General features: G+C 51.5%; 9 protein-coding genes across 9 annotated transcripts; 4 read left to right on the forward strand and 5 right to left on the reverse strand.

Moving 5' to 3' along the window:
- Window positions 1-128: 128 nt before the first annotated feature.
- Window positions 129-5,495, forward strand: PHYSODRAFT_377518 (hypothetical protein; the record flags this gene model as incomplete). The annotated part of the gene is made up of 4 exons (XM_009537592.1): window positions 129-660; window positions 1,558-1,634; window positions 1,739-1,913; window positions 5,386-5,495. Coding segments are annotated over 4 exons (894 nt in total), but the record flags the coding sequence as incomplete, so codon positions are not given.
- Window positions 5,496-8,735: 3,240 nt separating this feature from the next.
- Window positions 8,736-9,008, reverse strand: PHYSODRAFT_377617 (hypothetical protein; the record flags this gene model as incomplete). The annotated part of the gene is made up of 1 exon (XM_009537593.1): window positions 8,736-9,008. A coding segment is annotated over one exon (273 nt), but the record flags the coding sequence as incomplete, so codon positions are not given.
- A 116-nt stretch (window positions 9,009-9,124) lies between these two features.
- On the reverse strand, window positions 9,125-9,982 carry PHYSODRAFT_288729 (hypothetical protein; the record flags this gene model as incomplete). Its single annotated transcript, XM_009537594.1, has 1 exon — window positions 9,125-9,982. The coding sequence occupies one exon, from the start codon at window positions 9,980-9,982 to the stop codon at window positions 9,125-9,127; it is 858 nt and encodes a 285-aa protein (XP_009535889.1).
- Window positions 9,983-10,812: 830 nt separating this feature from the next.
- PHYSODRAFT_288730 (hypothetical protein) lies at window positions 10,813-11,814 on the reverse strand (the record flags this gene model as incomplete). The annotated part of the gene is made up of 1 exon (XM_009537595.1): window positions 10,813-11,814. One exon carries the CDS (start codon window positions 11,812-11,814, stop codon window positions 10,813-10,815), a length of 1,002 nt encoding a protein of 333 aa, XP_009535890.1.
- An 830-nt stretch (window positions 11,815-12,644) lies between these two features.
- On the reverse strand, window positions 12,645-13,277 carry PHYSODRAFT_339614 (hypothetical protein; the record flags this gene model as incomplete). The annotated part of the gene is made up of 1 exon (XM_009537596.1): window positions 12,645-13,277. One exon carries the CDS (start codon window positions 13,275-13,277, stop codon window positions 12,645-12,647), a length of 633 nt encoding a protein of 210 aa, XP_009535891.1.
- A 1,586-nt stretch (window positions 13,278-14,863) lies between these two features.
- On the forward strand, window positions 14,864-16,861 carry PHYSODRAFT_249906 (hypothetical protein; the record flags this gene model as incomplete). The annotated part of the gene is made up of 4 exons (XM_009537597.1): window positions 14,864-15,346; window positions 15,493-15,963; window positions 16,006-16,269; window positions 16,367-16,861. The coding sequence occupies 4 exons, from the start codon at window positions 14,864-14,866 to the stop codon at window positions 16,859-16,861; spliced, it is 1,713 nt and encodes a 570-aa protein (XP_009535892.1).
- A 1,860-nt stretch (window positions 16,862-18,721) lies between these two features.
- Window positions 18,722-19,528, forward strand: PHYSODRAFT_288731 (hypothetical protein; the record flags this gene model as incomplete). Its single annotated transcript, XM_009537598.1, has 1 exon — window positions 18,722-19,528. One exon carries the CDS (start codon window positions 18,722-18,724, stop codon window positions 19,526-19,528), a length of 807 nt encoding a protein of 268 aa, XP_009535893.1.
- A 384-nt stretch (window positions 19,529-19,912) lies between these two features.
- PHYSODRAFT_249887 (hypothetical protein) lies at window positions 19,913-20,418 on the forward strand (the record flags this gene model as incomplete). The annotated part of the gene is made up of 2 exons (XM_009537599.1): window positions 19,913-19,937; window positions 20,009-20,418. The coding sequence occupies 2 exons, from the start codon at window positions 19,913-19,915 to the stop codon at window positions 20,416-20,418; spliced, it is 435 nt and encodes a 144-aa protein (XP_009535894.1).
- An 875-nt stretch (window positions 20,419-21,293) lies between these two features.
- On the reverse strand, window positions 21,294-23,380 carry PHYSODRAFT_305965 (hypothetical protein; the record flags this gene model as incomplete). Its single annotated transcript, XM_009537600.1, has 5 exons — window positions 21,294-21,631; window positions 22,019-22,154; window positions 22,415-22,526; window positions 22,715-23,092; window positions 23,226-23,380. The coding sequence occupies 5 exons, from the start codon at window positions 23,378-23,380 to the stop codon at window positions 21,294-21,296; spliced, it is 1,119 nt and encodes a 372-aa protein (XP_009535895.1).
- Window positions 23,381-23,413: the final 33 nt, after the last annotated feature.

Here is a 23,413-nt window from a genome sequence, read left to right on the forward strand (position 1 = left end):
CGCGCCATCGGCAAAAAGAAAATGGCGCCAACCCCCGAGAGCGCGGGCTACGAAGTGCAATGAAGTGAGTGGTGAGCATTTGTATCAGTTTTGAAAGGGTTTTAGGAAATGACGTTCAGAGAGAGAAGGCTGCTGGTGCTCTCTGGAATTTGTCCGTTAACAGTGAAAATAAGGTGAAGATCGCAACGGCAGGGGGTATTCCACCGCTAGTGAAATTAATGCGGGTGGGAAATGATGTGCAGAGAGAGAATGCAGCTGCTGTTCTCTGGGGTTTGTCCGTTAACGATGAAAACAAGGTCAAGATCGGAAGGGCGGGAGGTATTCGGCCGCTGGTAGGATTGATAATGTACGGAAACGACGTTCAGAAAGAGAATGCTGCTGGTGCTCTCAGGAATTTGGCCGTTAACAATGAAAACAACGTGAAGATCGCAACGACTGGAGGAATTCGGCCGCTGGTGGTATTGGTGACGCACGGGAATGACGTTCAGAAGGAGAATGCTGCAGGTGCTCTCTGGAATTTGTCCCTTGACCGTGAAAACAGGGAAATGATCGTAACATCTGGGGGGATTCCACCACTAATATCATTGGTGCAGGAGGGAAATGACGCGCAGAAAGAGAAGGCGACAGGCGTGTTGTGGAAGCTTGCATCTGAAAATTGCGGTTACCACGATTTGATGGTGGAGGGAGATGTTTTGGTGGAGTGTTTGATCGGGCTTGTCTCTGGTGGTAGCTCAACTCAACGCGAGAATGCCGCAGGGGTATTGGGTATCTTGGCTCACCATTTAGACGCCGATACGAAGCTGCGAACTGCAGCCGATGGAGGAATTGCGTCATTGCTGGTCTACGTAACGAACCCCAAGCAAAGTGAGCGGATTCATGAAGGCCTTGCGGCTCTTTTAGGACTTTGTGTCGGGAGTGGTGATACCGTCCGATCTATCATGGCGAATGGTGATGGGTACGAGATACTTTCCAAGATTGTCAATAGTGAAAATGAAATGAACAAGAACCTTGCAGAACAACTACTGGCTTGGCTAGTGTGCAGTTTATCAGAGACATCGGATTTGTGTAAAGGTATGGAAGAAGCGGAACCAATATGCCGACACGTACTTGATCGGCTGCACTCGCTTCAGGAGCGTGGGGTTTACAGCTTGGAAACGGTACTGTCCCGCTTTAACGCATGGTTGAAGTCTAATTCAGGCAAACCAAGCCTCTTGCGTGTTGTGGGTGCATATGAACTGGCGGACACGGTCGCGGAACTGCATGGAGAACTTGATCTGCTCGAATACCGAGACGGCCCAGTTTCGTGGAAACCCCGATGGGAGATTGAGCGAGCAGACATGATCCAGCGCTTATTTAATTGTGACATCGGAGTTCTAGTGAGCAGTCTTGACGATACCGACGCTCAAACCGAGGCACTGACGCTCCTTGCGAACGCAATTCGACTCAAGAAGAGCTCCTACTCAACAGACCAGCGCGATTTTCTCTATGCAGTAATGACTCGTTTGGTGGGCTTTTCTGACTCAGAGGTCCCGAATAATGAAGAACGGTGCCGTGGAGTAACGATCGCCGATGGAGGTGCGATAGCGGTGCTGGTAGATTTTATGCGGAGCGGAAAGGTCCACCAGAAGGCGAACGTTGCGTGCGCACTGACGAACGTTTCATCTGACGACGACAAAGAGGATCTGTTGGAGGTATTTCACCTCTTGTGGCGTTAGTGGAGCGGGGCAATGTCACCCAGCAAGGGGATGCGTTGAGGATTCTCCTGAATTTGTCAGTGAACAATTTAAGCAAAGAACAAATCGCCGCGGAGGGAAGTATCCCCGTGCTGGTAGCGCTTGTCGAAAATGGCGACGACGAACAGAAAGAGACTGCGACTGAGATTCTGTGGAATCTTGTATTTCAAAATGGGGACTGTCAGCATCTTATCATCTGTGAAGAAAATACGATCGAAGTCCTGGTAAAGCTATGCTCCCATAGCCATCTACGGCAACGCGGACTCGCAGCAGGGGTACTTGGGTTCGCTGGTCAACGTCTCGACGCTGATACGAAGCTCCGCATTGCGAAGGATGGCGGTGTTGCCGCCTTGTTATCTTTTATCACGAACGCTAACCACAGCCAGTCGAAACACGAGGTGCTCATAGCGATTTTGGGCCTTACTATGGGAGGTGGCGATACGGTTCGCTCTATCGTGGATAGAGCTGGTGCGAACAAGATTCTATTGGAGATCGTTGAAAGTGACAACGAACGGGACAATGAGCTAGCGACGCAACTGTTAGCGTGGCTGCATAGCTTGTCCGCGACGTTGAGTCGCTGTAAATGGATGGATGAGGCTGAGCCGATATGTCGTCACGTACTTGATCGACTCCAGTCACTTTTGGATCGTGGGTTTTCTGGCATTGGAACGGTTCAATCACGGCTCCACACAATTATGAAGGCTAGGGAGGGTACACCTAGAATCCTACGTGTCATTGGGGCGCACGACTTAGCAGGCGCTCTGGCTGATTTACATCGAGAGCTCGGCCTGCTAGTGCCCCAAAGCAGCAAGGAATCGTGGAAACCACGGTGGCAGACCGAGCGAGCTGGAATGATTTAGCGCTTGTTTCACGGTGACACTGGAAGTCTAGTGAGTAATCTTGACAACACAAGTACTCAAACGGAAGGACTAGCACTTCTTGTCCGCGAAATCAATCACAAGAAGGATTCCTATTTGCCAGAGGAACGGGCTTTTCTGCAAGTGGTCATGAACCGTTTGATGACGAGCCCGAGCCCGTCTACTTCAAAAGTGGGCTCCCCCTAAAACGAGAGCCAAAAGTCGCACAAAATGGGCTCCCTCATGGTAAGTACGAGATCAAGGAGCCCTGGTTCGGGCTCCCCATTGGCTCCCCTCCAGGGCTCCCCAAATTTAGCTTCAAATCTATGACGGGCTCTTCATAGTAATATCTGATTGGCCAATTTTACCTAGACTTAAGGCGAGCAACTTCGCGTGATCGATGCGCCACGCTAGAAGATCGAGCTCAAAGATCGCCACACTAGAAGATCTCGCGCCGCTCATATGTGTACAGCCGCTCCGAGGCCACCCCAGCGTCGCCGATAGTCCTTCCTTCCCCTCAAGGAGAAGCCCTCTTTCCTATGCCTTTTCAGGTTAGAACCTGGAGATACTTCAATGACGGCCAATCATCAGCGAGATATTTAACACAGGTGAGGGAGCCCTTAACGAGGGCTCACAGTTCTGGAGGGCTCCTTTCACTTAACCTATTGAACTCAAGAGCCCAGGAGCCCGAGCTCGCGACTTTTTGGGTTCACCCAAGAGCCCAGGAGCCCGGCTCTCCCCAGGGCTCGTAGAAGGTGTGGTTTGGTGGGTTTCTCTGGCTTACCGGATCCAACGGTGGAGAAGTGGCTGATAACTCGACACGACGTTCAGATCGAAGACGAACCCTTTGATCGCGGAGCATTTGGACAAATCTATCGTGCACTATATCTGAACGCTGACGTTGCCGTCAAATGCGCCTTTACCAAGTCGGACAAGCAGCGGACCGATTTTTTGAGGGAGGTAAATACCTGGTACAACGTGAGCGGCCACCCCAACATTGTGCAGCTCTACGGCGCCTGCGATGTCGGCGATCCTTGTTTCATGGTGTGCAAGTATGCCACCGGTGGTTCCCTATCTGATTATCTGTATAAAGCTGGCCGGTCAAACGCGTGGGGTCTTTTGCTTGGTGTGACCCTCGGACTTCAGTTCCTACACAAGAAGCGAATTGTCCACGGTGATCTCAAGGGCGACAACATTTTGGTGGATGGAGACACTGCAATGATCACCGACTTTGGGATGAGCTTTTGCAGTGATGATGCGCAGCCAGAGTTTGAGAATGTGGGGGCAATTCGGTGGCGCGCCCCGGAGTTTGTTTTGGATGGCAAGGCGTCGCACGAAGCAGACGTCTACTCGCTCGGCATGGTGATCGTGGAAGCCGTGACAGGCGGCCTGCCATGGGGAAATGCCGAAGATCTTTCCGTCAAGTGGCACATGAAGAAGGGCAAGTTCATGAAGAAACCGGAGGTGATGCCGGACGCGGCGTGCGAGCTGGTGTGCGCAATGTGCGACTTTGATCCGTCACGGAGGATGAAGCTTGGCGAGGTGGAGAAGCGATTCAAACATCTTGCAGAGCTGGAGGCTGAAGCTTTTTATCAAGGAAGAGCTCAAGCTGCAAGATAACGGGGATGGATGGTCGATTTAACTATGGCTTGTGGTACAGCTGGAAGTAGCACTGGCGTCAGCTCTATGACTCCTGGTGCTGCTGTGGGAGCCGTCGGCAAAGATGGTCGAAAGGTTTGTTCTGGAGAAGGATCGATTCACGGAGCGGCTGAGTAACAGGCGACGCACATCCGTCCTGGAAGACCGAAAAGCTCCGATACTCTGGCAGACGATAGTGACGGTGTGCGAGCAGCAACGACGCCTCCGTCTATTAGACGATCTGCGCCATTACCACGATCTGCCCCATTACCACGAGGTCTGTATTCTTATGGCGATTTCTAGGCAACGCACGACTCGCGTTTGAACTGGACAGCTAGGTCGAGGAGGGGATGGCACGTAATGAGCGCAAGTTGCTGCTGATACAGCCCGCTGAAGTCGACCAGGAATCCGATGATGCAGGAAAGCACGGCAAACTCGGAAACATCGGGCAGATTCCCACACATTGCACCCACGAGAATCGACTTGATAACTTGTATCCAATATTTGGTACTGTACTCGGTCGTATACTGCGCTTCAAGGATTTGACCTGATTTGGCGCGAAGTGAAAAAAAATTGCAGAAGGCCTTTCGCCAGGCGATCTTTTCCAGCACCTACGCCCTAAGACCGACAGCCGGCATGGGGCAGAAGCTGACGAAGGCCCCCAAGTCAGCGGGGCTCCTGCGTGACGGTAATGACCTGGAGAACACGGAGGCTGCTCGCAGCAGTGCGGCTGGCCGCGACGCCGCAAGCAGTGCGTACACGGGCGCGGTTATCGGAAGTCCAGTTGCAAGTCCGATCGGAAGTGCACCAGTGGCGACGACTACATGTATTACGCGGGCTGTGGAGCTGCCTCAGAACCGCTTCGGAGGGCGGGCACCTTACCTCGAAGGACGTGCGGGGATTACGAGAACGATTACGACGACTGTGGTGCGGTCGCCTCAGAGAACAGTAGTGCGGAGAGTGGTGGCGAGTCCCCAGTCCGGACGAGTGCGGTACGTGAACACGTTGTCCGCTCCACCGCCATCCAATGAAGCGGAGGTGGGGGGGACGTGCTGCGGTGGAATCCATCCCGTCGCTGGTGGCGTCGATGCAGAATGGAACTCAGCAGCAGAAAGAGCGCGCGTCGGCAGTTCTGGCGCGTTTGGCATCCAACCCAGCGAACACAGCGACGATTGCGGCTGCGGGGGGCATCCCACCGCTGGTGGATTTGGCGCAGAATGGCAACACCACGCAGACAGAGAATGCGTCTGCTGCTTTGCGGTGTTTGACGTCGGACTTTGACACCAGACCCAAGATTGCCGAGGCAGGTGGCGGCGCCGTGCTGTCGGACGGGTTGGCGCCGAACAGTGATGAGGAGGAGAATGAGGTCCGTATGGTGCTCGACATCATGTTACAAAAGTTCGTCCCGGTCCGGCGCGTTGGGGACGCGCCGAGAGGGCGTAGGCTTGTCACCTACAGGCCGGCGAAAAGGTCGGCGGCTTTACCATCCCAGGCACCCGACAATCAGAGGGCCCCCGTGTCGGGAGCTGTTGAAACGTTGTTAGCGTCATCGAGGCGTATCACGGACAGGACAGCGACAGTGTCGGCAGGCGATACCCCACCGCTGGTCGAGTTGCTGCAGAATGGCTCCAACGAGGAGAAAGAGGCCGCATCTGCTAGTCTCTGGAATTTTGCGTATGCAAACGTCGGTAACCAGGATTGTTTTATCGCTGAAGAAGGTGTGGTTGACCGCTTGGTCAAGCTTGTCTCCGATGGAGAAGGGCGCCAACGGAAGGTTGCAGCAGGATTACTTGGATTCGCAGCTCAACATCTAGACGCTGATACAAAACTGCGAGTTGCACAGGATGGCGGTGTCGAAGCGCTGCTATCTTACATAGCGCAGCAGCACCAAAGCCAGTGCGTTTACGAAGGGATCACGGTGCTGTGGGGGCTTGCGCGGGAGGCGGTGACTCTATTCGATCGCTCGTGGACGGTGCAGGCCGACGGAAGGTAATGTCAACGATCGTCGAGAGTGACAATGAACGCAACCAGAAGCTGGCGGGCCAGTTACTCGCGTGGCTGAAGTGCAGTTTGTCTGAGACACGAAATCTGTGTAAGGCGATGGATGATGAGGCGCGACCCATGTGCGAGCACGTACTTGGTCGACTGCAGTCTCTTCTCGATCGTGGGATCGATGGTGTGGGAGCTGAACAGTCTCGAGTCAACGTGGTTTTAAAGGCAAACAGGGGCAAGCCAGCAATTCTACGGATCGTAGGTGCACGCACTTTCGCCGATGCACTGGCGGGCTTGCATCGAGATCTCGACCTGCTTGATGGTGAAGACAAGAGGGATTTATGGACACCACGGTGGCAGACCGCCATGGTTCGGCACTTAGTCAGTTCTGACATTGGCCGTTTAGTTTGCAATCTTGACGATACCCAGGAGCAAACCGAGGTGCTGATGCTCCTTGCGCACGAGATCGGACACAAGAAGACGTGTTATTCGACGGAGGAGCGGAAGTTTCTCTATGCGATCATGGCTCGTTTGGTAGGCTTCTCTGGTTTGGAGGTCCCGAACCAGGAATAATGGTTTATCGCTCGACACGACGTCCAGATGGACGACGAGGCCTTCAACCGTGGGCATTCGGGAAAATCTACCGCGGTATCTATATGAACGCGGACGTTGTAGTCAAGTGCGTCCATATTCAGTCGGAAAGGCAACGTGCCGACTTTCTGAGAGAGGTCAAGATCTGGTACGATGTGAGCTGCCACCCTAATATTGCTCAGCTCTATGGCGCCTGTCACGTCGGCGATCCTTGCTTTATGGTATGCAAGTATATCGCTGGAGGCTCGCTGCCTGAATACCTGTATCGGCAAGCTAAAAACGGTCCGTTAAAGACTTGGGATCTCTTGCTTGGCGTAACCAATGGACTTCAGTTTCTCCACAGTAAAGGCATTGTCCACGGTGACCTCAAGGGTGACAATATCTTGGTAGATGGAGACTCTGCAATGCTCACCGACTTTGGGATGAGCTACTCAAGTGCAGGAACACAACCGGACTTCGAGAGTTTGGGGGCGATTGGCGCGCACCCGAATTGGTTCTCGAAGGAAGAGCGTCAGTCGAGGCAGATGTGTATTCTCTCGGCATGCTGGTCGTGGAATCCGTGACAGGAAGGGCCCCGTGGGGAGTGGCAGAAGACATCACCGTGAAGTGGCACATGAGGAATGGCAAGTTCATGAAGAAGTCACGGTCTTTGTCGGACGAAGCGTGGGGGTTGGTGAGTGCAATGTGCGACTTTGATCCCTCGAGGAGGATAGAGCTTGGTGTGGTGGAGAAACAGATTCAGCAGTTTGCAGAGTGGTGGGAGGCTTGCCGCCTCTATGCTAGAGCAGCAAGCTAGTTGACGGAATGTGAGGCCGGTCGGATACTTGGTAAGGAGCCACAAAATGGTTGACATCGAAGTAAAAGAAAATATTGGCTGCTGTAGCCACCCACATTCCTCCAGAATAATACTAGTCGTCTGCACATATAGGTCCTCTAAACGCTGCGGTCCTTTGATGGATAGGGTCGAAACAAGCTTCTACTACTACTAAAATTTTACTTGGGTTAGAACGAACAAACTATGGCTACAACGTGAGAGTGTGCCAGCAACTAAAGCTTGGTAGTAACTGAATTCGTATACCCGCTGTTTTATCTCGCGCGGGTGACCCAGCGCGTGATTAATTCGATAGAGATCCATTATTCCGAGCGGGCGATAGATTTTTCTTTTAAGAAAAATGTATCAGTCACATTTAAAAATGTGCGATCTCAAAAAAAGTAAGCTTTAACCACTAAGGTGGTAGGCCTCGCCATTTCAGAGATGGAATGCAACTTCTGCCTTCGACTTGCAACTAGCGCGATCTCCACACGTGCCACCCCTACACAGTCTTAAATCGAAGAACATGACAACTTTGGTATGCTATCGGTTAAAATCAGTGCTACGAAATCGCCTCAAAGCTTGTTTATTTACCTACTACTACTATTGTACTGTACTGTAGTAGTACTACATTGTGTTAGTAATAAACCGGGTATTTATTATGGTTTGGAAAACAAAGCAATCCAATCAAAAACTAAGTTGTCTCAAGGAAACGGGTATTTTACTTTTCACCACCAACGCTCGACTACAAACGCACGCGGCGTGATCGTCAAGATGAAAAGGCGCCAGAACGAGCAGCAGAACAAGGCCAGTCTTCACGGGTTGTCGACTTTTCTGAGCACTGAGTAGGTATATTGTGTTGTGTAAATGGAGTAGCTATGTTATGGTAGGAGTAGACTTCAACATCAGTTTCGCTTGATATACTAGATGATCATTCCTGCACACTGTGTTAATGTCAAACCATGAAGTAGACTGCCTCACAAAGTTGCGTAGACTCGTAGTGTCGGCTAGTTGCGAATATTGCAGTTGCATTGATATAACTCTGGTGTGCCTAGACAAAGAACAGCCGAACTTGTCCTTTGTCTATGCTTTCAACCCAGTGAGTAAGCTCGTGAGCAACTTATTTTCCAATTGTGTTGCGATCGTCTTCGTGGCCTCGACCTTCTTAGCAGCACCAAGAAGTCCGAAGAGTTTTGGCTTTGAGTATTGCTCTAGCAGCGTCTTGAGCATCACCTTGACCGCGCCCGACCCCTCCAACCTCTGCGCGTACGAGGTCCAAGTACAGAAAGCTGGCATCTGAAATACTCGGGAACCGGCTGAGTCCAATTCTAGTTTGTAGAAGACCGCGTCCGCGCTCCACCTGTTGCTGAACCAGCGCTCGATCTCCAACTTCTCGGCAAGGTCCTTGGCATATTGCTCGGCTGGAGTCTTGGGGCGCTTGACTCTTGCTTGCTTCAACATGTTGGGGAGGTCGTTCGTGAACTTTTTGTTTAGAACGCTGATCATGGTCGCAATCGGAGTTTCCTTGTCCACCATGTGCACGTACGAAGCCCAGTCGCCCAAATAGCGGGTTTGGAACACCAGGTTTTTGTGTCTTTTGAGCAGAAACTCAAATACGTTCTCGACAGATTTCTGCTCGCGTAGCCAATACTTGCCCGCTGGTTAGTAATCCGTATTGTAGCACGCGGCCTAGCTGCTCGTCGGATTTGTAGTGCGTCTTGAGCACAGAGGATCTCATCGTCTACATTCTGTGGATGCAGCTTTGAGACGTAGGAGAGCCAAAGCCGCGTCTCTGAAAACCACACCATCATGTCCCCACTTGCCGGTAGTTTTAGCTTCAGGAAGGCATCGTCTGCCGTCACCTCTTCATGAAACCAGTTAGAGAGCCGTGCCTTCGAGAGTCTGTCAGCAAGATCCTTCGTCTGGTCCCTCGTCCTCGCTGCATGCAGTATTGCCGTCAGGGCTTCATCGTCATACTTCGTCGCCAGAATCGCGATCATCACTTCGTCCGCTTTCCCCGGGTAAGTGTCTGAAATGTGGCTCGACAACGTGTTGAACTGCTGGCTCTCGAGAAGATTCGACACTGGCGTGTGGGCTTTTATCTTTGACAAGAGGCCGTCAACAAATGGGCTCTTGGATTTCAAGGCTTCCACGAGTTTCGCGACACCCGAAATTTTAGCATCGATAGCTCTGTCCTCCGCGTTACCGTCCGTTATTCTGATATTGCGTTCCGAATTCTTAGAGTTGATGACCACTGCCGTTAAATCTTCAGTCGCAGCGACATATCCCAGTAATGCGAAAATAATTAGCAGAGTGACGCTGTAGCCAAGCCGCGCCGTGGCCCTGGGCTTGGTTACCATGCTGGAATCGGAGTGCTGCGGGTTCTGGAGGCGGTTTCGAAGTGATGTTTTCACGTGTCGCCGTCCTGCCACTCAACCGTACCTGGGGACAGATCTGGTTTTGATCATGACAAGTACAAATCGATTTGGCCCTCGTAATCCTAGAAGTTTTTTTTTAAAGCTAAATCGTAACGTTACCGTCAGATGAGGGTGGTTGATTGCACGCTATGATGTTGATATGGATGGCGAAGCCTTTACTGGGGGGATCTTTGAAACAATTTAGCGGTCACGAAACTACGTGCTTCATTGAATTTCCCGTGCAATATGTTGTCGACTTATGAATTTTGTGAATTTAATTATGCACCATTAGAACACGCCTTCAACCGATCCATGAAATCGCTTCTCGAACCTTCCGCGGTTCATTATTTATCGCCAAAGGGTTAATTTTGATTTTGCGGGTATGTTACTTTTTCACCCGTATTTTAGATTATCGTTTGGTACACTGAGGTAATGTTCAAACCGTGAAGTAGATTGTTGCGCACAGTTGCGTAGGCTCTTAGGATCGAATAGTTGTGAAATGTTGCACTTGCATTGACTTAATCCTGCAGCGCCTAGGTCCTTCTGTCTACGCTCTCAATCCAGTTGACTGAGCTGGAGAGCAACTTGTCCTCGACATTTTAGCTGCAGCAAATAGGCGGAAGAGTTGTGCACTTGAGTGCCGATTTTTAAGTGTCCAGAGCTCATTCGACTCCTCCAACCTTTGCGTGAAGTATTGATAGGCTAGCGTCTGAAACACACGGGAACCTGCCGACTCCAAGTACAATTCAGAAAAGACTCCAGCACTTGCTGAATTACAGCTTGGTCACCAACATTTCAGCAAGTTTCTTGGTACGCGGCACTTTTAAAGCCTTGTCCAGCATGTTGGGCAGGTCACGCCCGAAACGCTTGTCTAGCACCTTGAACATGGTCGTCAGCGGCGTCTTCATGTCAACCATATACACGTATTCAACCCAGTCGTCCAAATCGCGAGTTTGGAAGACAAAGTTTCTGTGTCTTTTGAGCAGAAACTCGAACACATTCTCGGCCGATTTCTGCTCGCGTAGCCAATACTTGAACACGATCTTCTTTAGTCTCGCCGCGATGTCCGCATTGGGGGTCAAACCATATTGAAGCACGTGGCCTAATTGCTCGTCGGTTTTGTAGTGCGTCTTGAGCACAGAGAGGATCATATCGTCTGTATTCTTTGGATGCAGCCTTGACACGAACGAGAGCCAAAGCCGCGTCTCTGGAAACCACACCAGCATGTCCCCACTTGCCGGTAGTTTTAGCTTCAGGAAGGCATCGTCTGCCGTCACCTCTTCATGAAACCAGTTAGAGAGCCGTGCCTTCGAGAGTCTGTCAGCAAGATCCTTCGTCTGGTCCCTCGTCCTCGCTGCATGCAGTATTGCCGTCAGGGCTTCATCGTCATACTTCGTCGCCAGAATCGCGATCATCACTTCGTCCGCTTTCCCCGGGTAAGTGTCTGAAATGTGGCTCGACAACGTGTTGAACTGCTGGCTCTCGAGAAGATTCGACACTGGCGTGTGGGCTTTTATCTTTGACAAGAGGCCGTCAACAAATGGGCTCTTGGATTTCAAGGCTTCCACGAGTTTCGCGACACCCGAAATTTTAGCATCGATAGCTCTGTCCTCCGCGTTACCGTCCGTTATTCTGATATTGCGTTCCGAATTCTTAGAGTTGATGACCACTGCCGTTAAATCTTCAGTCGCAGCGACATATCCCAGTAATGCGAAAATAATTAGCAGAGTGACGCTGTAGCCAAGCCGCGCCGTGGCCCTGGGCTTGGTTACCATGCTGGAATCGGAGTGCTGCGGGTTCTGGAGGCGGTTTCGAAGTGATGTTTTCACGTGTCGCCGTCCTGCCACTCAACCGTACCTGGGGACAGATCTGGTTTTGATCATGACAAGTACAAATCGATTTGGCCCTCGTAATCCTAGAAGTTTTTTTTTAAAGCTAAATCGTAACGTTACCGTCAGATGAGGGTGGTTGATTGCACGCTATGATGTTGATATGGATGGCGAAGCCTTTACTGGGGGGATCTTTGAAACAATTTAGCGGTCACGAAACTACGTGCTTCATTGAATTTCCCGTGCAATATGTTGTCGACTTATGAATTTTGTGAATTTAATTATGCACCATTAGAACACGCCTTCAACCGATCCATGAAATCGCTTCTCGAACCTTCCGCGGTTCATTATTTATCGCCAAAGGGTTAATTTTGATTTTGCGGGTATGTTACTTTTTCACCCGTATTTTAGATTATCGTTTGGTACACTGAGGTAATGTTCAAACCGTGAAGTAGATTGTTGCGCACAGTTGCGTAGGCTCTTAGGATCGAATAGTTGTGAAATGTTGCACTTGCATTGACTTAATCCTGCAGCGCCTAGGTCCTTCTGTCTACGCTCTCAATCCAGTTGACTGAGCTGGAGAGCAACTTGTCCTCGACATTTTAGCTGCAGCAAATAGGCGGAAGAGTTGTGCACTTGAGTGCCGATTTTTAAGTGTCCAGAGCTCATTCGACTCCTCCAACCTTTGCGTGAAGTATTGATAGGCTAGCGTCTGAAACACACGGGAACCTGCCGACTCCAAGTACAATTCAGAAAAGACTCCAGCACTTGCTGAATTACAGCTTGGTCACCAACATTTCAGCAAGTTTCTTGGTACGCGGCACTTTTAAAGCCTTGTCCAGCATGTTGGGCAGGTCACGCCCGAAACGCTTGTCTAGCACCTTGAACATGGTCGTCAGCGGCGTCTTCATGTCAACCATATACACGTATTCAACCCAGTCGTCCAAATCGCGAGTTTGGAAGACAAAGTTTCTGTGTCTTTTGAGCAGAAACTCGAACACATTCTCGGCCGATTTCTGCTCGCGTAGCCAATACTTGAACACGATCTTCTTTAGTCTCGCCGCGATGTCCGCATTGGGGGTCAAACCATATTGAAGCACGTGGCCTAATTGCTCGTCGGTTTTGTAGTGCGTCTTGAGCACAGAGAGGATCATATCGTCTGTATTCTTTGGATGCAGCCTTGACACGAACGAGAGCCAAAGCCGCGTCTCTGGAAACCACACCAGCATGGTCCCACCAGCCGGCAGGTTTAGCTTCAGGAAGGCAGCGTCTGCTGTTACGCCTTCATGAAACCAGTTCGAGAGCCGTGCCTTCGAGAGTCTGTCAGCAAGATCCTTCATCTGGCCCCTCCCCCTCGCTTCACGTAGTATCGCCGTCAGAGCTTCATCGTCATACTTCGTCGCCAACATCGCGATCATCACTTTATCCGCTTTTTGCCCCGATACATGCCCAAAATGTGGCTCGACAACGTTTTGAACTGCTGGCTCTCGAACAGATCCGACGCTGGGGTGTGGGCTTTCAGCTTTGACAAGAGTCGTCAACGAATGGACTCTTGGATTTCACGGCCTCCACGAGTTTCGCGACGCCCGGAAGTTTAGCATCGATAACCCTGTCCTCCGCCGTTTTTCCGTCAACAGCGAGATTGCGTTCCGAATTGATGCCCATGGCGTTCGAATTCACGGTCGCAGCAATGCATCCCACTAGTAACGCGAGAATAATTAGCGAGTGAAGCCGCGTCGTGGGCCCGGGCTTTGTCGACATGCTGGAATCGGAGTGCCGTGAAGTCGGGAGGCGTTTTCGAACTGAAGTCCTCACGTTCCATCCTTGCCACTCAACCAGGCATTCAATAAGTTTTGGGGACCGATCCTCGGAATTTGATCATGCCACGTAAACATCGAAACGCGTGCGGATATACTGTACCTACAGTTGTTGTGAGTGGGTTCGCAGCTATATAAGCGTATTTCGTAGCGTACCGAAGAAAAACCACTAGAAACTCGTATACTCGGCGCACTACATGTATTTCGCCGTATTGGTTGTTATCACAAAAGGACGAATTGCTGACACAGTGCGTCGTTAGGAAAAGAATACCGCCGCGAAATCTTCCCGTTTTCCGTCAAGAGTAATTCAACAAAGTTGCCCGGGGTTCCGATCTATGAGTACACTGACATCCCGGACATCGAGGAAGTATCATGTTCGCATGCTGTGAAATTGACTGTGAAGGTAATTTATTGCGGCAAGGAGTTCCTCCTGCTGCTGGCGGTAGAAGTTTACCTGGCTTGCAAGACATAAATGGGGTTTGATTATGCGGGATCGACGTTGACGCGGTACTCAGGTGTCGGTAGCATTGTCGGTGGAGCAGCCGGTGTCGGCTGCTGTGGGGCCGGCGGTGAAGGTCACCAGAATGTACAACATTCGTACCGAAAATCAACGAATGCCGCTCTGGAATGTATTTGGTGGATGCAGCAAAATCAATCTAACATTGCCCTTGCTCGACGTATTATTGTCTGCGAGCCGCTTCGCCTTCTTGGACGAAGTTACCTTCGTCCTTGTGTTCTTCTAAACGGACAATGGCGGAAGTTTTGGAGGTTTCGTAGCTATCCTGGGCAGCATCGATTTGCCCTGTGCAGTCGTCTTGCCACTCAACCCCCTTTGTCCTCAAAGATAAACTCGTATAGCGAGCAGGTGAAGACTCCGGAGAGTATGGCTACAGATCTCCCCATCGTCTACGGGGAAGTACTCAACGTACGTCCAGCCCCAACACAAGTCTCCATTATGCTATGTAGAGCGCTAATTGCTGCTGTTTGGTGGAATTTTCCTGCAGCTGAACGCGCTAGGTGTAAGCCTGGAGCATGTCAAGCCAGCCACCACAACGATGGAGTCGGACAAATTCGTGTGCGTGTGCGAGCAAGTCAGCGGCTAGGGCAATGTCGTGATCGTCGACTTGTCCGAGGGCATCACGCTGGAACGCCGACCAATCCACGCGGACGCAGCCATCATGAACCCCGTAGCCAAGATCATCGCGTTACGCACCGAGACCCAGCTCCAGATCTTCAACATCGAGAGCCGCAAGAAGCTCAAGAGCCACCAAATGACCGAAGCCGTCGTCTTCTGGCGCTGGATCTCGGCCAACACCATCGCATTGGCCACACCCACCGCTGTGTTTCACTGGAGCATCGAGGACGACCTAGCACCGACAAAACTGTTCTACCGTAGTGCGAAACTGGCAGCGGAGATGCAGATCGTCAGCTACCAGGCCTCAGTCGACAAGCAGTGGATGCTATTGGTGGGTACGAAAGAGGGTCAAGGAGGTCGTGCTCTTGGTAGCATGCAGCTGTACTCTATAGAGAAGAAACTGAGCCAAGTGCTGCAGGGCTACGCGGGTTCCTTCACGCAGATGAAGCCACCAGGGAGACTAGACAACGCGCAGGTGCTGGTCTTCGCGGGTATAAAGGCGGACGGCAGCCAGTTCAACTTCTTAGTATGGAACTTGGTCGTGACTCCGACACTAAAAACGCATTCCACCTTGCATCCAAGCCCATTCCTTTCGATACCGAAGCGAAGAACGAATTCCCGGTATCGGTTCTTGCAAGTCCAGGTGATGACATCATTTATATGATGACCAAGATGGGGTACCTCTTCCTGTTCGACGCGCACTCTGGTGAATTAATCTACCGCGCGTGCGTGATGCAAGACACGCCGTTCGAAACCTGTCTCGACTCCAAGACCAAGGGCGTGTTAAGTATCACGCGCCGTGGGCAGCTCCTGCATTTCGGGATCAACAGGGACAAGCTGGTCCCATACGTGCTCAACTCGCTTCGTGACCCAAAACTAGCCTTGAGTCTAGCATCGCGGATGGATCTTCCAGGCACAGAGGAGCTCTTTTACCCAGAGTTTAACCGCCTTGCTAGCATCAACGACGTTCAAGGTGCAGCTCGACTCGCTGCTGCGTCCCCTAACGGCGCGCTTCGTACGGCTGAGACCATTGAGATCTTCAAGCAAATGCCCGACCAACTGGACCAGTCCCAGCCTCTCCTCCAGTACTTCTCCATTCTACTAGAGAAAAGCACGCTGAACAAGCTCGAGTCCATTGAATTAGTCCGTTCTGTGATGGTCCAAGGTCGTACCAAGTTGTTATAGAAGTGGCTGGTGGAGGACAAGCTCGAGTATTCGGAGGAGCTAGGCGACGTCATTGCTGAGTTGGATCCGATGATGGTTCTGCCGGTTTATCTGCGTGCTGAGGTGCCCCCTAAGGTGATCCACTGCTTCGTGCAGTGCGTACTGAAAGAGTCCAAACCGCAGGACCCACGCGCGCTCATGCAGCTCTGCGACCGCTACGATTTCGTGGAGGAGTTGACGCAGTACTTGCACGCGAACAACTTGATGCAGTACATTGACGTGTACGTGACGAAGATGAGCCCGGACACAGCTCCAGTTGTCATCGGCCAGCTGCTGGACTTGGGCTGCAGCGACGAGTACATCAACAACCTTCTGAACAAAGTTCCGAACTGCTTCCGTGGGCGACTTGTGTGAGCAGGTGGAGAAGCGCAACCGCCTGCTTCTACTGCAGTCTTGGCTCGAGAAGAAGAAGAAGAAGGATACGGCGGTATACAGCGCTCTTGCGAAGATTTACGTCGTGTTGGATAAGGAGCCACAGCCGTTCTTGATGAAGAACAAGCTCTACGACTCGAAGGTTGTGGGGAAGTTCTGCGAGAGTGCGGACCCGTTCCTAGCGTTCCTCGCATACCGTCGCGGGTGGGGCGAATGCGACGATGAACTGATTCGTGTGGCTATGGAGAACGGATTGTTCAAGGACTTGGGCCGATACCTAGTGGAGCGTCAGGACCTTGAGCTGTGGGGTAAAGTTCTGATGAAACAGGAGGAGGGCGAGGAAGAGCACCAAAGTAGACGTACCTTGATCGACCAGGTTGTGCATACAGCGCTCCCAGAGTCCACGAGATCTGCCGAAGTGTCGACTACGGGCATGCGCTCATGAATGCAGAGCTGTCGAATGAATTGGCGGACCAAAAGATGAGCTGTGTGGGCATGAACCGATGCTTTGCCTTCTTTTAGGAATCCTACCGCTTCAATATATTAATTTTTTATGCCTTGGAGTTGCTTTGATAGGTGAGAATGCGCTTCATTCGGGAAAACACTGACGCTTGAATCCGCCGACACGTAGCAGAGATAGTAGGCGTAGCGACTGTCGTAACGTGAAGATTGGCCACGGCTGCTTTCTTGCCCGGGGTAGGAGCGAGCCTTACAAAAGCTACAATGCTCGTCGGATAGCTGACACCACGAGATCCAGACTCGTATTGTGTGTCACTCGGTGGATAAAGATTTTTATACTGACCTCCAGCAAGGGATCGATGCTTACAGTCAATGCTTACCGCACTCTTGTAGAACCGAATCAGCTTTGCGAAAAATTTCCGTCAGTGTTTGAAGAGCGTACGCTGAATCCACAACTTTTTTCCCACTCGGCGCGAGATCGAAGACAATTGAACCCTTGTCTCTCTGCTAAGCGTGTAAACTGCGTCTCTAATCTCTTGTCATGAAAACAAAAATACCAAGCATTCCCACCTGAAAACAACTATCGTCGCTCCTGTTCGTTCTGCTCGAGCCCGTAGACCAGTCTGTCCAGCGAAAATAATTCCTGCTTCTGCTAACGCGATAGTGAAGTGCTCAGTGTCGTCAACGCGATTCAGCTCTATTAGTAGGGCTGAATAGCCTTGCTGATCGTATTAGTGGATTTAGAGGCGTACAATCATCATCATGCTAGTAAAAACTAATGGTAAGCTAACGTGTACCGTGGGTACTACAGTAGAGTGCCCCGGATCAGGCAGACTGCCTGAGACAGTCACACTCTTGATAACTACACCTTTGCCCAGACTTAGTTGTCTAATCCGCATCCAAAGCTGTCAGCTTTTATTTTGGGTGGGAGCGAGGTACCCGAACTAAGGGGTTCCACTCTCCTTAGTGCAAGCAAAGTCGTCTAATCCCCGTTGTCGGAACTGACGAGAACCTGGCGTGAAGTTCCCGCGCGCGCGAAGTTGATCAAGACTTCGTGCGTGGCGCGCTCACGCGTCAATCTACCCAGCATCACGCGAGTGCTATAGGATCTGCTGGGACTGTGCTACAACGGCTTCAGCCTTTGCTTGCACTAAGGAGAGTGGTACCCCTTAGTTCGGGTACCTCGCTCCTACCCAAAATGAAAGCTGACAGCTTTGGATGCGGATTAGACAACTAAGTCTGGGCAAAGGTGTACGTATGTTTGTATAATAGTACATTTAGGCACTTTTGTCCTTATGTGTATTGTATATATCTGTCACGGGAACGAAATACGAGCGCTATGTGTGCAAACCTGTGCAAATCACGTTGTGTGCATGTATGGACATTAATGTAGCTGCATGGGAATTGTTGGCTTTTTCAGGAACGCTATCAGCTATAATAAAGCAAGACCAACAAATGTGATCATTACACTCAGCGTCAACATCATCACATTTCGCCTTCCTATTTGGCATCGAGCTACGTGTAAAGCACTGTGTCTCGACTGCATCAGCTGTATCATCAAATAAATGGTGGTTGTACCTCACATGTTTTCGTGTTATCCGAACGAAGCTGTCTATGCATGTAGGACACCCCAGAAACTATGTACAAGTACGCTGTTGCTACGAAAGTTCTATGCGACGCAAAATAAACAAAACCCGGCGCTGGTAGGCTTCTTAGCAAACAGGTGCATGTTTACTTTGTCGTATGTAGAATTTGGTTTTGTAGATTACAAGATCGCATATCGGGATCGGCTACCACTTGGCCACTTTGGAATTTGCAATCCCGTCGTCGGTGCTTCCGACCAAGCATGTCCGTCAAGTTGCGCTTAAGGCAAGTGGTACGGAGTGCAAGACTATTCTTCGTTCTTGCATTGGCCGCATGCATCGGGGGTTCCCTGGCAACTACAGATTCGAACGCGATTATCGAAAAAACTTCGACCCAGCACCGCGTACATCAACTCGGCACTCAAACCCACCGGTACCTACGAGCTCCTGTACAACTAACACTGGGTGATTCAGAAGAGAGAGGTCTCGACGGAATCTCGAAGATCATTCAGAAGCTGACGCCGGACAAGCAAAAGGCTGCTGACAAACTCTTCACGCGGCTGAAGCTTGATACAGCCACGTCCAACGCTTTCAAGAGTCCAAAGTTCGAGAAATGGGTCGCGTCAGTAACCTCTTCTTATAAGAAAACTCCTGAAGCGGCAGATGCGGCCATCTTTTCAAGGTTGAGCACCAAGGTCGGTGATGAAGCGCTCGCTGGCATGCTACTTGCCGCGAAGGAGGAGTCTGGTACCAAGGCACTTGCATCAAGGTTGGAGACACTACAGTTGACAAAAGAAAAAGTGGAGGCGCAACGAGAAGACAGCCGACGACGCATTTGTTCTTCTTCAGCTGAAGAACGACATATCGGTTCTGAGGAGTCCAGCGTTGAACACGTGGGTGTCCTACGTGGAGACGCTGAGCCAGAACCGCTACACTTTGCTGTATTCAACGCTGGAAACTCGCTACGGAGACGAGGCTCTAGCTCGTTATATTGCGCTGGAGAAGAAATCATCGCTGTCAAGGTCTGCCCCCAAGAACTTGGAAAAGGCTCAAATCGCGGAGTGGGTTAACCTGAAGCTGAGCAAAGAGTACGTTTTCAACCTTCTCAAGGACGGGGAGAAGGTCTTCACGAACCACTGTTCACGACATGGGCCTCATTCATGACGAAGGCGAACCCACAAAGCCCGTACAACTCGATGTTCCGGTTTCTGCAGCAGCGCTATGGTAGCCAAGTCCTCTCTAACATGATTTTCGCAGCAATAGAGGGTAGCCGACCGAGCTCGATAGTCACCCACTTGGAGCAGGTTCTAGTCAAAGTATGGGCTGGTAGTGGGCAAAGTCCAGACGACATCTTCATGGGCCTCCGTCTTCAAAGTAAAAGCAGGAAGCTCCTCGAGAACCCGACATTCACTGAGAACGCGGACAAACGCATCGTGTCAGTGCAATGAAGCATTATGACGACGACGTCGTCGCGCAAATGTTAGTTGCGGCAAGGAAAGTGCGGGGCACGAAGGTTATGGCGACGAAGTTGCAGCAGGAACTGTAGCTAGCCCAGCGCAGACCCGCGGGCGGCGTGTTCGAGCACCTCAAGCTGGACGAGCAAAGCAGCAAGGTGTTCGAGAGCCCGGAGTTGGGGACGTGGCTTTCGTTTGTGACCACCATGACGACGCGGAAGAAGACCCCGGACGAGTTTGCAGCCATTTCCGTATTGGAGAAACAGTTTTCTGGCGATTTGGAGCTGGCTAGGGCGCTAGTGGGGGCGAAGATCGACCCGGCGATGAAGAACTCCATCAACCGTAACGAGATCCTCGAGTTACAGCAGTTGCAGTTCAAACAGTGGCTTGGAAAAGATCTGACTCCCGACAGGTTGGATATGAAGTTTGCGGTGCGTCATTTCGACAAGAGAAATCTCGATGTGGTTCTCGGCTACCACGACGTCTGCAAGGCCCGCAAGCCTTGAAGCGATGGAGCAGCGGCTCGTAGGCGAAGAGAAAGGGGAAGCAGGTAGCAGACAGCTCAATAAAATGAATGCGATCTACATGTACTTGCTTCATCTCATCCATCCCGTTTCTGAGCCATAAGACGTTAATTACATTGTGTACAAGGTTTAACAGACGTACCGGCGCATTGATTCGTGGCAGCAATGCCGACCAACTGGACCAGCCTCAGTCTCTTCTTCAGTACTTCTCCGTTGCACTAGAACAGAGTACTCGGAGGAGCTGGGCGACATCATTGCTGAGTTGGATCCGACGATGGCTCTGCGGGCTTATCTTCGTGCTGACAAACCGCAGAACCCACGCGCACTCATGCAGTTGTGCGTTTCGTGGTGTTGACGCAGTACCTGCACGCGAACAACTGGATCCAGTGCGTTTGCTGAACTGTCGACTGAATTGGCAGACCCAAAGGGGAGTTGTGTGGGCATGGACCGTGTTTTCGGCTTCTTTTAGGAATACTACCGCTGCATTTGGATAGAAAATCTCGTTCAGCTCTCGCAGCGTGCTGGCGTCTATAGTAAGGCGCAGCAGCGGTCATGACCTTGAGATAAGCTACGGTTGCATTCTTGCCGGGCGTTGGATCGAGCTTTACCATCGCATCAAAGCTATGGACATCGAGTAAATCAGGACGCCAGCACGACGACTTTGCCACATATCTCCACCTCCTTCACAGGATAAGGCCGTTGGTGTTGCTCCGCGTTGCAGTACCTACGAGTACCTTCAGCGGCTTAAATGTCAGACCCCCGTCATAATAAGGTCGCTGAGTAGCTGACGCGACTACATAGATCCAGACTGTTGTTGCGTGCCATTCGGTGCACAGATATTTTATACACGCCTTCAGCTATGTGCTGATGCTTACGGTAATACCCACGGCGCCCTCGTTGTACAGTCGAATTAGGTCGTCTTCGCGATAGTTTTCCGTCAGTCGTTGGAGAGCGTACACCAAATCCACAGCACTCTGAAGACCATGAAACCCTTGTTTCTCTGCTTTCTCCTCTATTTCCAGGCTCGTTGGCGCCTCTGTAAGTCGTCCTTCTACCTCTCCCTCAGCTTCACCGCTGCTCGAACCTTCGCGTTCTTGCAGATGCTTCATCTTGATAAATGTACGTTCGCAAACAACCCGGATCTGACAGAAGGATATCTGGGCTCGAAAGCAAATCATCTGAACGGGAGACAACACTAAAGGTACCGTCGATCCTGTCTCTAATTTGCTTCACGTCATGAAATCCAAACCCCGAGCGCTTCCGCCTGAAAAGAAATAGCGTCTCTCCAGTTCGTTCTCCTCAAAGCCCTGCCTAAGGAGAATACATCCTGCTTCGGCCAACTCGATAGACCTCAATTCTGCTTGAGGAGATTTAAGGGGAAAAAATGCAATTGTTTCACACTGAATCTTTAGCCACTTCTTCATCACAACCTCTTTCAGCTTCGCGAACACGTCTTCAGCGCGATATCTTCTGCTAGAAAGCACATCCCCGAGCTTTACGTCACTGTGGAAGGACTTGGGTAACGGGAATACCACCATGGTCTGCTTGGCTTGAGTCCAACTTGGTCACGTGAGCCACCTACATTTCTCCGCGGTCATGAGTCTGTCGACGGCATCTGTGAGCTTGGAGGTCTTCAGCTTTGGAAGCACAACTGAGTTCGCGTGGTTGACCCCGTTACTCAGCAGCGGGTTGGTCAAGAGGTTTTCCACAACATCGCCCTACTTGTAGAACTTGAACACGTCATCTGCAGATTTCTCGGTAAAGGTCAAGCTTTGCATCAGTGCCTGCTCCAACACTTTGCCAATAACATTCGTGCTGGAAGTCTCCGTGGCCTCCAGCTCCCATTTCACGGCTGCAATAAGACTCGCAAGCGTGTGGTCGTCAAAGTTTTGTGCCCTCATCCTCGGCCGCAGCCATCAACAGGTTGGATAGCAGCTTGTACTCCTCCTTGTCCAGCTTAGAGCCCGAAAAGACGTACTCCTGCGCTGTTTCCTAGCCCAGCCAATTCTTCAGTTGTGTCTCGCCCAGTTTCGCAGCCCACGGCTGAGTACTGGGCATTGTCTTCGCCTCTACGATCATTTTCGTTTGCGCTTCATCGCCCGCAGTGTTCACTCAGTATCGAGTCAAGCGATGATCAAATGCATCGCCGCCTCAAGACAGCGTTACCAAGCCTCTACCAGACCTTGAAGACTCAGTTCACTTCCTAGCCAAACACCCCCAAAACAAAACCAACAGTAGAGCTTCAGTATCACTTGCATTCCATGGATCCATTTCCTACGACCGCTGGCTGCGCAGCTTCTGCTTCTTGGTGAACTGCGAGTGATGTCCCTCCAGCACGTTCATCCTGGGTCTGTTAGGCGCGTTGCGTCGCTCCAGGAACTCCTTGGCACTCTCCGACAGTTCCCTCGTCTGGGCGTTCTCCGCAGCGTCCAGCGTCTGCACCTCGATGTTGCCGAACTGCCGGGTGTGCGTCTTCTTCTTCATGAGCTCAGCGACCTTGGCCTGCTTCCGCTTCTTGGCGCGGATCTCGGCCTTTGTCTCCTGCTGCTCCAGCTGCTCCTCCTCCTCGTGGTGGGCCGCAACAGCCGACAGCACATCGTCGGGCAGCTCGGGCACTTCCACCTCCTTCTTGGGTTCCTGCTTGCTCTTGCGCTTCCTGCTCAGCGCGAAAAGCCACCGCCAATTTTCCCGTCAGCTTTATATCATTCTCCACAATTGCAAAGCATTGCAGCGCGTTGGGGGCGTCCCCTTCACACTCAAACAAGGCAAAAACCGGTCAAAAGACGCACCTCTTGGCCAGCGCCTTGGCCTGCGCCTTGGCCTCGTCCTCCTGGCGCTGCAGCGAGCGCGCCTGCTCGGCGGCGCTCTGCTTGGTCACGACCTCGGGCGCCTCATCGCTGTCGCTGTCGTGCACCAGCGGCGTCTTGTCCTTCGTGGCGGCCATGGCGTCGTACGTCGCTAGCCAATGTGTCAATGA

This window comes from Phytophthora sojae (assembly GCF_000149755.1).
Source record: "Phytophthora sojae unplaced genomic scaffold PHYSOscaffold_10, whole genome shotgun sequence".
Lineage (NCBI taxonomy): Eukaryota > Oomycota > Peronosporomycetes > Peronosporales > Peronosporaceae > Phytophthora > Phytophthora sojae.